Genomic DNA, 16431 nt, shown 5'->3' on the forward strand with positions numbered 1-16431 from the left:
AGGACTTCATGAACTGTAACTCAACCATGGTCATATATCTTTCAGAGTGCACATGTGGCCTAAAATATGTAGGCAAAACAAAACAACTACTTAAAATTTGATTACAAGAACATGTCCGCAATATAAAGAATAAGGTTGAGAATCATGCAGTCTCTAAACATTTTAATGAAAAACACAATTCTAATCCCGAAGACCTGATGTTCAAAGCTATCAAACAAATTAAACCAGGAGAAAGAGGCAGAGATGTATTAAACAAACCATCAAAAAGAGAGATGTTCTGGATCATTGAACTTCAAACCATGGCGCCCCTGGGATTCAACGAAGCGTTTGAAATCGCCCCTTTCTTATAAAAGATCATTCATATTTTCCTCTACCTCTGCACAGTATTTTTAACCCTTTTTAATCCGATTTTAATCCTTATTAAATTGTTATATTTATTTATTAAAAGAATTTATTGCACATTCTTTCACACAGCACTTTATTTATCGCACTTTAATGATCTACTATGATCGTAATTACTTTATGAGTCACTACATCACATATTCCAGCCAATAAAATGATTATATATAATCACTATGCATGCAGCACTGCACTGGTCTGGAACATTCCAGGTGCTATACAATGAACTAATTACCCTTTTCCTTTCTTCCAGTAATTTGGTGAAAAAACAGCCTTTCGTTCCAGCTTTTTAGACAACGTCAAGCTTTGCGATCTTCCATTTTTGAACTGTTATGTGAATATATGAGAAAACAAAGGGGGACATATATATATATACATTTAAAAATAACCCCTTCACTCTATTCTACTGTATTTCATATATATTTATTGTTTATATTTTTATGTAATTTTTTTATATATTTTATAATTCCCTACCTCTGATTGGATATGTTTTACACTTTATGCTTCACATTTTCTTCTCATTCATTTTGTATATTATGGTCTACTCCATCAATGTCCGCTTCACTATCTAATTAGGTGGCTACTAGTTTTCTTAAAACGCCAGGTTGCTGCAGCATACATATATCAGTCTTTTAATGGACTGTGCACCCCACTAGCTCTACTATGTGAAGTGAATCATCATAATTTTGATGATGCGCTCCACAGTGCGTTCCACCGACCGGCCGAAGTGCCTCTCGCGTCACCGGAAGTGACGCGCTGTGGACCACGCCAGGAAGCACTTCCAGCGTGCGTTCCACCGTACTACACAGCGCTTTATGAAGCTATTATTGTTTTTTCATTGCCTATTAGCCACCTGGTTGTGCTTTATTTTATGCATTTATGTATTTATTTATGACTGGTTTGAACAGAAGTTCATTGTATATACTCATTAAATATAAAAGATCTCCTAACAGGAAGTGATGTCACCAATTACATGGCCATGTGCTGGGATCACACTATCTCTTTAGGTATAAATAGAGCTTTGTTGCTCACTGACCTAATCCCCATGAGGAAGTCTAACTACTGACGAAACGCGTTGGCGCTGATGCACCTGAACTTCTTTTATGGACAGATAAGCCTTTTTAATATTTATTTCCTGTACGTTTTAATTTTGACCATTTATTTGGATACCTATGGAAAGTCAGATGTATTCGTTTTCAGATATGGATAGATAAGCCTATTATATTTTTTATCCTGTACGCTTGCATTTCTTCCATTTTGTGTACTATATTTGTTGTATTAAACTTTGTGAAAAACGTTTAAAAAAAATCCCTGGCTGTGGATTTTAAATTGTGGGATTTGCTTATACCCACAAAGTTTTTTATATACAACTGGTTTTATTTGTGGAAAGAAAAACTGTGTGAAAACTGTACGCGCTATGTTACTCTGTTATTATCTTTTTAATGTACTTACATTGGTCTTATGACTGAAGGAAAAGTCTTTTATGTACCAGATAAGTAGTGTCCGGTTCCTATTCACACTGGGTCTACACCTCATATAATTTTATTAAACACTAGAAGGCGCCCTTTCCTCCACTTATATATATATATATATATATATGTATATATTTATACATATATACACACATATATATATATATACATACACACACAGGTTGAGTATCCCTTATCTAAAATGAAAAATACCACATTTTTGGGTCCCCTACTGGGATAATGACAAGTCAATCTGCAGCAGATTTAAAGTTCTACACAATAAAAAAAATATCACTACTACGCCCTGTCGCAAATGAGAAGTCATTTGCGGACACTCTCCACAGGACTGAAAGGGACTGCTCTGATTGGTCAAAGAATAAGACCTGCTGCAAAACTACGGATGAGCATGTCCCACTTCCTATGTAAAGTGTCTCATTTGTGGTAGGAGTGGATTATTTGGGGGGCAAGATTTGGAGACATGAATTGCTTCATTTTGTGAGTAATAAATGAGTAAACAAGGACTGTGTCGTGTGCATTTATTTATTAAAATCTTAAAATATTTGCTATCCAAGTCATATCATGTTTAATATTTTGTACAGGTACCAGTAGGCCCTTGTTGTCTGGCATGCTGGCACTTGTGGTTTACCAAGTGCCATAATGCCTGATTCGGCTTACTGAGGCCTGTAGTACACCTATTAAGAGTAATATGAATGATAAATATTATTCACTATTATGGTACCTCTGCACTTAAAACCCATAGGAGAAAAGCCCTGGGCATTCAGCCCACCGCTGGTTTTTCCATAATGGACTCCATATTTGGAGCTCTCCACTTCCCTAGTGACTCCAGTCCAAGCTGCTTAGTCTAGGGCTGGTTTTCATTGTGGCAAAGACGTCCCCTTGCTGTGTATAGAACCAGGTGACCTGGCAGATTAATCCTAGTGCTGGTTAATGGAAAAAAAAAGGTGGGAGTCCACATTATAAATCCCACCTATTTCTTAATGCCAATTTAGGCTTAGAGGACCAGGGCTGGTTAACAAACTGGTGGAGGGGAATACCACACCATTACATTAAAAAATTTATACTTTTTATCCTTTTTTACAACAACAAAATCTGTAAAGATCATAGTGAATTGTGCAGACCTTGACACCAACTCACCTGCCAGCAGCAGGTCTTATATTTGGGTAGGTTTGCCAAAGCATTGCAGGGAGTCCTAAACCCATGGCATTGTAAAGAGTCGTCACTAGAAATTTTGTTGCACTGGGCCAGAAAAAGCATTTGTCACTTCCCTCGTACCTCTATTTGTTGTTCATTGTTACCTCTCCATTTGTGATCCCCTTATGTGGATGTCCATTGGTTACTTTACTTTTCTACCCATTTCCCGTGCTTTGTGCTTATGCAGCAGTGTCGGGGGGGGGGGGGGGGGGGGTCCCTGGCTCCACTCCTGCACCTGTGTACTGCTTGTGAGCATGTACAAAAAGTGGCTTCCCCAATTTCCATGGTTAACTGTGATGTGCTGCAAAAGACAGACACGTGATGAGCTGGGAGTCTCTAGCAGGGCTTCCCACAGTATTTCACTGAGCACCCTTTCCCTGATCCCTCCACTACATGGACGGGGCTGTATTGGTGTTTAATTGACTCTGTTATGTGATTGGTTAATTGGGGTGCTCCCAGCCTTTATTATATGGCTTTCTCAGTGTGTCTGACGAAAACTGCATTGGAGCAGTTGAAACAGGCTGTTGAGACTCTTTTGCCATTTTGTACACTTTGTTCATGATGAAAGTTTAATAAATCTACTCTCTTTGCTGATTATCCTAAGTGCTGGTCCTGCATTCTACTCTGAAGAGGAGGTGAGTGTGATATACTACCTGTTTATGGACCCAGCACCACAGATGTTTGCTGGCTTGGGGTGCTGTCTCGTATACCACTATCAGTGCCGTTTCTTGCGGCGGGCGAGCCGTGCAACCGCACGGGGCTCCCGCCGCGGCACTTCGTCACCACTTTGAAATCCCTTCCCCTCTCCTTCCGAGTGCCCAGCTCGGGGGGCGGGGTTTCGCAGAATGACGCGTTTGCGTCGTGACGTCACGACGCAAATGCGTCATTCCGCGAAACCCCGCCCCCTGAGCTGGGCACTCGGGAGGAGGGAGAAGGGGGAGCTGCGCCGCAGACGAGGGAGAGGCGGCTGAAGAGCGGCGCGAACCGCTTCAAATGTGAGAGAGCCCCTCTCCCTCTCTCTCTCACTCCCTCCCCCTCCCCACCAACTGCCTTAATGTGTAAAATGGGGGCACCTGTTTGCCGCAATGTGTTAAATGGTGTAAAATGGGGCACCTGTCTGCCGCAGTGTGTAAAATGGGGGCACCTGTCTGCCGCAGTGTGTAAAATAGGGGCACGTGCCTGCCGCAATGTGTAAAATGGGGACACTTTTTCCTGCCGCAATGTGTAAAATGGGGACACTTGCCTACCGTACTGTGTAAAATGGGGACACTTGCCTGCCGTGCTGTGTAAAATGGGGACACGTGCCTGCCGTGCTGTGTAAAATGGGGACACTTTCCTGCCGCAATGTGTAAAATGGGGACACGTGCCTTCCGTGCTGTGTAAAATGGGGACACGTGCCTGCCGTGCTGTGTAAAATGAGGACACTGCCTGCCGTGCTGTGTAAAATGGGGTAGCGTGCCTGCCGTGCTGTGTAAAATGGGGTAGCGTGCCTGCTGTAATGTGTAAAATGAGGACTTTTTTTTTTTATCCTGTGGTGGCCGTGCTGATGAGATCAGATGAGGCCACGCCCACCTTAAAGCCACGCCCATTTTAACGAGGGCATGCCCCCTTGCCGGGAGCGCGCGTGCCGAAGGCGCGCGTATGCTTTTCCTCTTTATATCTGGGGGGGGGCGCATTTTTTCTTATGTGAATGGGGGGGGGGGGGGCGCATTTTTCAATCTCGCACTGGGAGCCAAATTGGCTAGAAATGGCCCTGACCACTATATATATATATATATATATATATATATATCTCTAAAGGATACATACAGAGGTTTGTGAAGGCGGCACTCACAGGTAAATAATCAGACATAGTCTATATTTAACTTCTACATTTCGGTTTTATTAAAGAAAAACCGTCATCAGGAATGACCATTGCAGTGGTACTGTGTTGTCCTGCATCAGTTCAGTGGTGGTGTCCCTGTGCTGCCATAAGTCCAGTGCTGCTGCCATATAAGTCCAGTGGTACTGCTGTATAAGTCCAGTCCAGTGGTACTTCCATATAAGTCCAGTGATACTGCTGTATAAGTCCAGTGATACTGCTGTATAAGTCCAGTGATACTGCCATATAAGTAGTGATGAGCGAGTTCGGTCCTCGGAATCCAAACGTCCCCGAACTTTACCCTTTTTACACGGGTCCGAGGCAGACTCAGATCCTCCCGCCTTGCTCGGTTAACCCGAGCGCGCCTGAACGTCATCATCCCGCTGTCGGATTCTCGCAAGATTCGGATTCTATATAAGGAGCCGCGCGTCACCGCCATTTTTCACTCGTGCATTGGAAATGATAGTGAGAGGACGTGGCTGGCATCCTCACACTTTGTTTCAGGGGGCTGAAGTGCAAATATCTTTATTCTGGGGACCAGCAGTATTATAGGAGGAGTACAGTGCCGAGTTTTGCTGACCAGTGGCCACCAGTATTATACGTTGTCTGCCTGAAAAACGCTCCATATCTGTGCTGCATTGTAGTATATAGTAGGAGTACAGTGCATAATTTTGCTGACCACCAGTATATAATATATAGAAGTACGGTACAGAAGGCCACTGCTCTACCTACCTCTGTGTCGTCAAGTATACTATCCATCCGTACCTGTGGTGCATTTCAGTTTTGCACAGTTTGCTGACCACCAGTATATAATATATAGCAGTACGGTACAGTAGGCCACTGCTCTACCTACCTCTGTGTCATCAAGTATACTATCCATCCATACCTGTGGTGCATTTCAGTTTTGCACAGTTTGCTGACCACCAGTATATAATATATAGCAGTACGGTACAGTAGGCCACTGCTCTACCTACCTCTGTGTCGTCAAGTATACTATCCATCCATACCTGTGGTGCATTTCAGTTTTGCACAGTTTGCTGACCACCAGTATATAATATATAGCAGTACGGTACAGTAGGCCACTGCTCTACCTACCTCTGTGTCGTCAAGTATACTATCCATCCATACCTGTGGTGCATTTCAGTTTTGCACAGTTTGCTGACCACCAGTATATAATATATAGCAGTACGGTACAGTAGGCCACTGCTCTACCTACCTCTGTGTCGTCAAGTATACTATCCATCTATGCCTGTGGTGAATTTCAGATGTGCGCAGTATATATAGTAGTAGGCCATTGCTATTGATACTGGCATATAATTCCACACATTAAAAAATGGAGAACAAAAATGTGGAAGGCAAAATAGGGAAAGATCAAGATCCACTTCCACCTCGTGCTGAAGCTGCTGCCTCTAGTCATGACCGAGACGATGAAATGCCATCAACGTCGTCTGCCAAGGCAGATACCCAATGTCATAGTAGAGAGCATGTAAAATCCAAAACACAAAAGTTCAGTAAAATGACCCAAAAATCAAAATTAAAAGCGTCTGAGGAGAAGCGTAAACTTGCCAATATGCCATTTATGACACGGAGTGGCAAGGAACGGCTGAGGCCCTGGCCTATGTTCATGGCTAGTGGTTCAGCTTCACATGAGGATGGAAGCACTCATCCTCTTGCAAGAAAAATGAAAAGACTTAAGCTGGCAAAAGCACAGCAAAGAACTGTGCGTTCTTCTAAATCACAAATCCCCAAGGAGAGTCCAATTGTGTTGGGTGCGATGCCTGACCTTCCCAACACTGGATGGGAAGAGGTGGCGCCTTCCACCATTTGCACGCCCCCTGCAAGTGCTGGAAGGAGCACCCGCAGTCCAGTTCCTGATAGTCAAATTGAAGATGTCACTGTTGAAGTACACCAGGATGAGGATATGGGTGTTGCTGGCGCTGAGGAGGTAATTGACAAGGAGGATTCTGATGGTGAGGTGGTTTGTTTAAGTCAGGCACCCGGGGAGACACCTGTTGTCCGTTGGACGAATATGGCCATTGACATGCTTGGTCAAATTACAAAAAAAATCACCTCTTCGGTGTGGAATTATTTTAACACAAATGCGGACAACAGGTGTCAAGCCGTGTGTTGCCTTTGTCAAGCTGTAATAAGTAGGGGTAAGGACGTTAACCACCTCGGAACATCCTCCCTTATACGTCACCTGCAGAGCATTCATCATAAGTTAGTGACAAGTTCAAAAACTTTGGATGACAGCGGAAGCAGTCCACTGACCACTAAATCCCTTCCTCTTGTAACCAAGCTCCTGCAAACCACACCACCAACTCCCTCAGTGTCAATTTCCTCCTTACACAGGAAAGCCAATAGTCCAGCAGGCCATGTCACTGGCAAGTCTGACGAGTCCTCTCCTGACTGGGATTCCTCCGATGCATCCTTGAGTGTAACGCCTCCTGCTGCTGTCGCTGCTGTTGTTGCTGCTGGGAGTCGATCGTCATCCCAGAGGGAAAGTCGGAAGACCACTTGTACTACTTCCAGTAAGCAACTGACTGTCCAACAGTCCTTTGCGAGGAAGATGAAATATCACAGCAGTCATCCTGCTGCAAAGCGGATAACTCAGGACTTGGCAGCTGTTTTGGTGTTAGACGTGTGTCCGGTATCCACCGTTAATTCACAGGCAACTACAGACTTGATTGAGTTACTGTGTCCCCGGTACCAAATACCATCTAGGTTCCATTTCTCTAGGCAGGCGATACCGAAAATGTACACAGACCTCAGAAAAAGAGTGTCCTAAAAAAATGCAGTTGTACCCAATGTCTACTCAACCACGGACATGTGGACAAGTGGAGTAGGGCAGACTCAGGACTATATGACTGTGACAGCCCACTGGGTAGATGTATTGCCTCCCGCAGCAAGAACAGCAGCGGCGGCACCAGTAGCAGCATCTCGCAAATGCCAACTCGTTCCTAGGCAGGCTATGCATTGTATCACCGCTTTCCATAAGAGGCACACAGCTGACAACCTCTTACGGAAACTGAGGAACATCATCGCAGAATGGCTTACTCCAAATGGAGTCTCCTGGGGATTTGTGACATCGGACAACGCCACCAATATTGTGCGTGCATTACATCTGGGCAAATTCCAGCACGTCCCATGTTTTGCACATACATTGAATTTGGTAGTGCAGAATTATTTAAAAAACGACAGGGGCGTGCAAGAGATGCTGTTGGTGGCCCGAAGAATTGCGGGCCACTTTCGGCATTCAGCCACCGCGTGCCGAAGACTGGAGCACCAGCAAACAGTCCTGAACCTGCCCTGCCATCATCTGAAGCAAGAGGTGATAATGAGGTGGAATTCAACCCTCTATATGCTTCAGAGGATGGAGGAGCAGCAATAGGCCATTCAAGCCTATACATCTGCCTATGATATAGGCAAAGGAGGGGGAATGCACCTGACTCAAGCGCAGTGGAGAATGATTTCAACGTTGTGCAAGGTTCTGCAACCCTTTGAACTTGCCACACGTGAAGTCAGTTCAGACACTGCCAGCCTGAGTCAGGTCATTCCCCTCATCAGGCTTTTGCAGAAGAAGCTGGAGACATTGAAGTAGGAGCTAAAACAGAGCGATTCCGCTAGGAATGTGGGACTTGTGGATGGAGCCCTTAATTCGCTTAACCAGGATTCACGGGTGGTCAATCTGTTGAAATCAGAGCACTACATTTTGGCCACCGTGCTCGATCCTAGATTTAAGACCTACGTTGAATCTCTCTTTCCGGCAGACACAAGTCTGCAGAGGTTGAAAGACCTGCTGGTGAGAAAATTGACAAGTCAAGCGGAACGTGACCCGTCAACAGCTCCTCCTTCACATTCTCCCGCAACTGGGGGAGCGAGGAAAAGGCTAAGAATTCCGAGCCCACCCGCTGGCAGTGATGCAGGGCAGTCTGGTGCGAGTGCTGACATCTGGTCCGGACTGAAGGACCTGCCAACGATTACTGACATGTCATCTACTGTCACTGCATATGATTCTCTCACCATTGAAAGAATGGTGGAGGATTATATGAGTGACAGCATCCAAGTAGGCACGTCAGACAGTCCGTACGTATACTGGCAGGAAAAAGAGGTAATTTGGAGGCCCTTGCAGAAACTTGCTTTATTTTACCTAAGTTGCCCACCCTCCAGTGTGTACTCCGAAAGAGTGTTTAGTGCAGCCGCTCACCTTGTCAGCAATCGGCGTACGAGGTTACTTCCAGAAAATGTGGAGAAGATGATGTTCATCAAAATGAATTATAATCAATTCCTCCGTGGAGACATTCACCAGCAATTGCCTCCAGAAAGTACACAGGGACCTGAGATGGTGGATTCCAGTGGGGACGAATAAATAATCTGTGAGGAGGGGGATGTACACAGTGAAAGGGGTGAGGAATCGGACGATGAGGAGGAGGTGGACATCTTGCCTCTGTAGAGCCAGTTTGTGCAAGGAGAGATTGATTGCTTCTTTTTTGGTGGGGGCCCAAACCAACCAGTCATTTCAGTCACAGTTGTGTGGCAGACCCTGTCGCTGAAATGATGGGTTTGTTAAAGTGTGCATGTCCTGTTTATACAACATAAGGGTGGGTGGGAGGGCCCAAGGACAATTCCATCTTGCACCTCTTTTTTCTTTCATTTTTCTTTGCATCATGTGCTGTTTGGGGAGTATTTTTTTGAAGTGCCATCCTGCCTGACACTGCAGTGCCACTCCTAGATGGGCCAGGTGTTTGTGTCTGCCACTTGTGTCGCTTAGCTTAGCCATCCAGCGACCTTGGTGCACCTTTTTTTTTTCTTTGCATCATGTGCTGTTTGGGGACTATTTTTTTGAAGTGCCATCCTGTCTGACACTGCAGTGCCACTCTTAGATGGGCCAGGTGTTTGTGTCGGCCACTTGGGTCGCTTAGCTTAGTCATCCAGTGACCTCGGTGCAAATTTTAGGACTAAAAATAATATTGTGAGGTGTGAGGTGTTCAGAATAGACTGAAAATGAGTGGAAATTATGGTTATTGAGGTTAATAATACTATGGGATCAAAATGACCCCCAAATTCTATGATTTAAGCTGTTTTTGAGGGTTTTTTGTAAAAAAACACCCGAATCCAAAACACACCCGAATCCGACAAAACATTTTCAGTGAGGTTTTGCCAAAACGCATCCGAATCCAAAACACGGCCGCGGAACCGAATCCAAAACCAAAACACAAAACACGAAAAATATCCGGTGCACATCACTACATATAAGTCCAGTGGTATTACTGCTATATAAGTCCAGTCCAGTGGTGCAGCCGGATAAGTTCAGGGGTACTGCCATATAAGTCCAGTGGTGCTGTCCTGTGCTCTATATTATTTACTCCAAATAAAGGGGTTATTAATATTTAATCCAAATAATTTTTACAGGGTTTGCCCTGTGTGGTTTAGGGGTACGCTCTTCTGTGCCGCATATTGTTATATAACCCCGTCCAAATAAAGGGGTTATTATTATCCAAATTATTTTTACAGGCTTTGCCATGTGTGTGTGGTTTAGGGGTACACACTCCTGTGTCACCAATATTGTGCGTGTATTACATCTGGGCAAATTGCAGCATGTCCCATGTTTTGCACATTCAATTAATTTGGTGGTGCAGATTTTTTTGAGAAATGACAGGGGCATGCAGGAGATGCTGTTGGAGGCCCGAAAAATTGTGGGCCACTTTCGACATTCTGCCACTGCGTGACACTCCTAGATGGGCCAGGTGTTTGTGCCGTACACTTCTTTCACTTAGCAAAGTCATCCAGCTACCTCATTGCACCTCTTTTTCTTCTTTGAATGATGTGCTGTTTGGGGCCTAGTTTTTAAAAGTACCATCCTGTCTGCAACTGCAGTGCCACTCCTAGATGGGCCAGATGTTTGTGCCGCACATTTGTGTCGCTTAGTTTAGCCACCCAGGGACCTCATTGCAACTCTTTTCTTCTTTGCATCATGTGCTGTTTGGGGACTAGTTTTTTTAAGTGCCATCATGTTTGACACTGCAGTGCCACTCCTAGATGGGCCAGGTGTTTGTGCCTCACACTTGTGTCGCTTAGCTTAGTCACACAGCTAACTCATTGCACCTCTTTTACTTCTTTGCATGATGTGCTGTTTGGGGCCTATTTTTTAAATCTGCCATCCTGTCTGACACTGTAGTGCCACTCCTAGATGGGCCAGGTGTTTGTGCTGCCCACTTGTGTTGCTTAGCAAAGTCATCCAGCTACCTTGGTGCAACCTTTTGGCCTAAAAACAATATTGTGAGGTGTGAGGTGTTTAGAATAGACTGGAAATGAGTGTAAATGAATGTTATTGAGGTTAATAATACCATAGGATCAAAATTACCCCCAAATTCTGTGATTTTAGCTGTTCTTGTGCTTTTTTTCAAAAATCATCCAGATCCAAAACCAAAACACAAAAGGGTGGTTTTGGCAAAACCAATCCAGATCCAAAACACGAGCGAGGATCCGATTCCAAAACCAAAACACAAAAAGTGCGGCCGCACATCTCTATTTACTACAAAGTCCAGTCTAAATAGGCAATGGAGACAAAGGAACTGCTGTAAGTGGACTTTATAAGCGTAAAAAACTTGAGGCTGGTTCAGGCACATGATAACTGTTCTGTAGTAGCGATGGGTTGGTGAATGTAGGTACAACTGACGCGCTTCGCTGCCCAAGGATTGCAGTTTTTTTTTTTTTTTTTTTCAATGCTGTTTTGTGTACCAATGTTATAGGTAAAGCTTAAAAACTGTCACACCAACAGTTCATATGGTATGAACTGTTGGTGTGAAGGTTTTTAAGCTTCTGATGTATATTGTTTATGACATATTGTAATGTATATATTTTTATGGTATATTACTACATTTATGAAACTTTTTTTTAACCCATCTATTGTCCATACAGCATATTATTTTATTGAATTGGATATTGTATATGTTTATCAGTTCTATTTTCATTTATTTTTCGCTTTAAAGGCAAAACAGCCTCTTTCATCGGGTGGTATTCATGTGACCGGCGGTCGGGAGACCGACTGTCACATTACCTCCTCCAGCATCCCGACCCTTCACAATCCCGATGGTCGGCATGCCGACCAACAGGGACTATTTCCACTCGTGGGTGTCCACGACACCCATAGAGTGGGAATAGAACCCGTGGCGAGCGCAGGTCGCCACCGAGCCCGCAGCGTGGCGAGCGCAGCCGGGATCCCGGCGTCGGTATGCTGTCGGTCAGCCGTACTACACCCCTTTCATCTGATAGTGCTGATAGTAGTGATTTTTGTTGTTGTTTTAGAATATATAGAAACCTAAGTTACGTGAATGAAAGGCAATTATTACATATATATATATATATATTGCTTAAACACAATGCTATTGCTATTTCTCAAAAGTTAACACTAAGTTATAGGTGAATTGTCTAATATCTAATCACAAAAAAAGTTTAGAGGCCAATTATGGTACTCAACCAGGGGAGGAGCTTTGTGGGTGTGGCCAGAGATTTACAGCGCCTTAAATTTCATTTTCAACTTCATAATAGAAATATGTTACAACATAAGTGTAAATCCTCTATTTATATTAGGAATTGATATTTATTTAAAATATTGACATTTGGGACAACATGAGAATTTTGAAAGCATGGGCTCATATACCATTCACAGTTAGTATAAATAAATATACAGTAGTATAAGGAATACATGAGACAAACGAACCTTCACACACTGGTAATTGTGGATGCCAGCCATGTGCAGTGCATATAATGTCTTGGGCTCCCTTTCTCTTTAAGCTACCAGGACATGAAATTGACACCGCAGTATTAACTTTGTAAGTTGGCAAGCGAGGACTTTGTATAAGATTTGAGTCTTCTGGAATAACGCAATTTATATCTGTTTAAAAAAAAGATGGATATTTTACAAACATTCCCACTATGTAAATGTAACCCACCTCTGGATCCCCAAGAGGTATTAGTGCTACTTAAACACTACCGTGCCTCCAGGGCCGAAACTAGGATTTTCGTCACCCGTGGGCAAGGCAATAGTTTGCTCCCCCCCAAAAAAAAAAAAAAACACACACAACAGTAAAACAAACTCTGTCAGACTAAAATATCAGATTACCAGGAAATTCAAAAAAAGGAAATACTATTGGACAATGGGGGTCATTCCGAGTTGATCGCTCGCTAGCTGTTTTTAGCAGCCGTGCAAACGCTATGCCGCCTCCCACTGGGAGTGTATGTTAGCTAAGCAGAAATGCGAATGAAAGGATCGCAGAGCGGCTACAAAATAATTCTGTGCAGTTTCTGAGTAGCTTCAGACCTGCTCAGCGCTTGCAATGACTTCAGACTGTTCAGTTCCTGTTATGATGTCACGAACACATCCTGCGTTTGCCCAGCCATGCCTGCATTTTTCCTGGCACGCCTGCGTTTTTTCAAGCACTCCCTGAAAACGGTCAGTTGACACCCAGAAACACCCACTTCCTGTCAATCACTCTGCGGCCGGCATTGCGACTGAAAAGCTTTGCTAGACCCTGTATGAAACTACATCGTTCGTTGTAATAGTACGTTGCGCGTGCGCATTGTGCCGTATACGCATGCGCAGACGTGCCTTTTTTTGCATCATCGTTGCGCAGTGATCATTTTCAGCTAGCGATCAACTCGGAATGACCCCCAATATTCCCCTATGTGCATCAAATGCCCTACAGTATGCGTCACATGTCCTGCCAGCGTGTTCAACTACATGATCCACTGTACATTGCACTATATCATTCATAACACTTCATCACTGCACTACATTCTCCTATCCACTGCACTACAGCACTATACTACATCCCCTACATGCTGAACTACATCACTACACTACATGCCCCTATGCTCTGCACTACATACCCTATATGCTACACTGCATCACACTACATCCCCTTATATGCTACACCACATCAGTGCACTACATGCCCCTATATATACTGCAATAAATTACTACACTATATACCCTATATGGTACACTACATCACTACATTACATCCCCCTATAATCTACACCAAATCCCCCCATCTGGGAGGCAAAGCGGAGCTTGATACTGCTAACTGAGAGCACAGTGCGCTTCTATAGCTTGTACAGTGCACTGCACGCTAGTCACAGCATTGCGTGACAAAGAAGAGAGTTTAAGACAGTAGCCGGCATAGAAGAGCTCCCAGGTACTGGAGCTCACATGCACAGCATTGGAGCCAGCTGTGGGCAGACAGGTGGGTCAGAGACCCTGCCAAGGGTGCTGTCTGGTGCCTCACAGCACTGCCGGTAAAAAAATAAAAAAAAAACCCTGTTCCTCTGTAACTCCTTGGCACCCCCTCAAATCCTGCACCCGGGGCGCATGCCCCCTTAGCCCCCCCTAGTTACGGCTCTGCCTCCACCCAAGTATAATTAAGTGTATATGTGCCCTGTAAATAACAGAAAACTAGTGGTGTAATAGGGAATATATAATTTATGTACAACACCTCCGTCTTCACTGGATACTGTTCATCAAAAGAGATTTTTATTTCTTCCAGTGACGCTTCCTTTATTCCAGATAGCAAGTTTACCAATCAATATATATCACATTAAATTATTAAAACAATTTATAATATTATGAATTGCGTGTTAAACCCATACTGTGCACAGTGATAGGAACCAACCTATCTGTCAGGGGCTGGTCTGATTGTGTTACCGGTAATGACCTGGGTGAGCCAGTGGAGGGCGCAGGGAGGCAGAAGTTAGGTGGCTTGAGAGATGGACAAGTCATATGCTGGAGCACTCTGGAAGTTTACACAGTGAGCACAGAGAATTGGCCAGACCTGAAGCAGAGGCGCGGAGTCTAACTCGCCAGGGGTTTTCGCCAGTGACCCCCGCCAGGGGATATGGTCTTCGCTGCGCCTGACGGTCAGGTCGCGGCCCTCTGCTCAGGTTCCTCTGTGGAGGCTGTGAGACACTCGGGTATACAGGGATGCTTAATACCGGATTATACTGAAGTGCTTATCCATCGATGGTGAGTCCGATGGTGACATGAAAAGGTAAGTAAATCGGAGATGGTGAACTCTGGCGTGCTTGGGTAGCTGAGGATATCCGGAGCCTGTGAGAGGAATCCTGGGCTGAGCACCGCAGACTGGTAACACACTGAGATGGAGATAGTGAAAGTCTCTGGCAGCAAGTAAGTAACCAGGAAAGGCAGGTACAGCAGGACACAGGTAAACGGATCTCTGGAGCAAGCTTGGAGCCTTGAGAGCGATGCTGGAGAACTTGCAGGAGAATTGACAAGTTGTTCAAGGCAATGAGGACTCTGGGAAGCCTGCTTATATCCCCCCAGAAGGATGCTGATTGGTTGCTGCCGGCAGCAGCAGCAGCATGCACAGAACCAGGAAGTAATTACCTGGATACCTGGATCATGTGACTCTGGATTATGTGACTCTGGATCATGTGACTCTGGATCATGTGACTCTGGATCATGTGACTGGATCATGTGACTCTGCCAGAGTCAGTGGAAATCATGCTAGTAACTACTGAAAGCACCAGTGGCTGATCTGCGGCACAGAATACACCAGCGTACCGGTAAGTGGCGTGTGCGAGCAGTGCGTGAACTGTGGTTCCTGACAATACCCCTCCCTTTTAGGGTGGGCACCGAACACCCACGAGGCTTGGAAGGATTGTCCCTGTGGAAGGCCGAGATCAGACGAGGAGCGTGAACATCAGAGGCATTAACCCAGCTTCTCTCTTCTGGGCCATAGCCCTTCCAATCGATAAGATACTGGATATGCCCATATCTCTGGCGAGAATCCACAATTTTATTGACCTCGAACTCAACTCCTTGACGGTTGTAGACTCTGGGGGACTCAGGGGAAGATTTTTGGAAGCGGTTAATAATGAGAGGCCGCAGCAAAGAGATGTGGAAAGAATTAGGTATTCTCAGGTAGGCTGGTAGTTTTAACTTGTATGCCACAGGATTGATCATTTGTTCCACGGAGTATGGGCCTATGAATCAAGGGGCAAACTTCATGGAAGGAACCCTTAAACGTAGATTTCGAGTGGAGAGCCAAACTTTGTCTCCTGGTTTCAGCAGAGGAACAGCTCGCCGTTTGCGATCAGCAAAGATTTTATATCGCTTGGAAGCTTTCTTGAGCGAGACATGGACATTTTTCCAAACTAGAGAGAAGTGCTTGAGTGTAGAAGATGCAGCTGGCACTTCTAAAGCTGGTAGGGCCTCGAAGTTAGGTGGACGCGGATGTTGACCGTACACAATATAGAATGGTGAATAACCCGTAGCCGTATGGTACCTGAAATTATGAGCGAACTCTGCCCAAGGAAGTAGACTAACCCAGTTATCCTGTGAAGAGGAAATGTATAGCCTGAGGAATGCTTCAAGGTCCTGGTTGACCCTCTCCATTTGCCCATTGGACTGGGGGTGGTACGCTGTGGAGAAATTTAACTTCACTTGTAAGGCAGAACAAAGGGATT

General features: G+C 44.7%; 1 protein-coding gene across 4 annotated transcripts in view; it reads right to left on the minus strand.

The window, feature by feature from the left end:
* The window catches only part of LOC134957932 (complement factor H-like), a 1300757-nt gene that overhangs the window by 534003 nt on the left and 750323 nt on the right, over positions 1-16431 (minus strand). For 3 of the 4 annotated variants that reach the window (XM_063940180.1, XM_063940181.1, XM_063940178.1), the window contains exon 12: positions 12668-12841. The exons of the other annotated variant lie outside the window; for it this stretch is intronic. In XM_063940180.1, the coding sequence (XP_063796250.1) occupies positions 12668-12841 (174 nt within the window). The remainder of the gene's footprint in view (positions 1-12667; positions 12842-16431) is intronic. 4 annotated transcript variants of the gene reach the window in all.

Source organism: Pseudophryne corroboree, chromosome 9 (genome assembly GCF_028390025.1).
Source record: "Pseudophryne corroboree isolate aPseCor3 chromosome 9, aPseCor3.hap2, whole genome shotgun sequence".
Taxonomy (NCBI): domain Eukaryota; kingdom Metazoa; phylum Chordata; class Amphibia; order Anura; family Myobatrachidae; genus Pseudophryne; species Pseudophryne corroboree.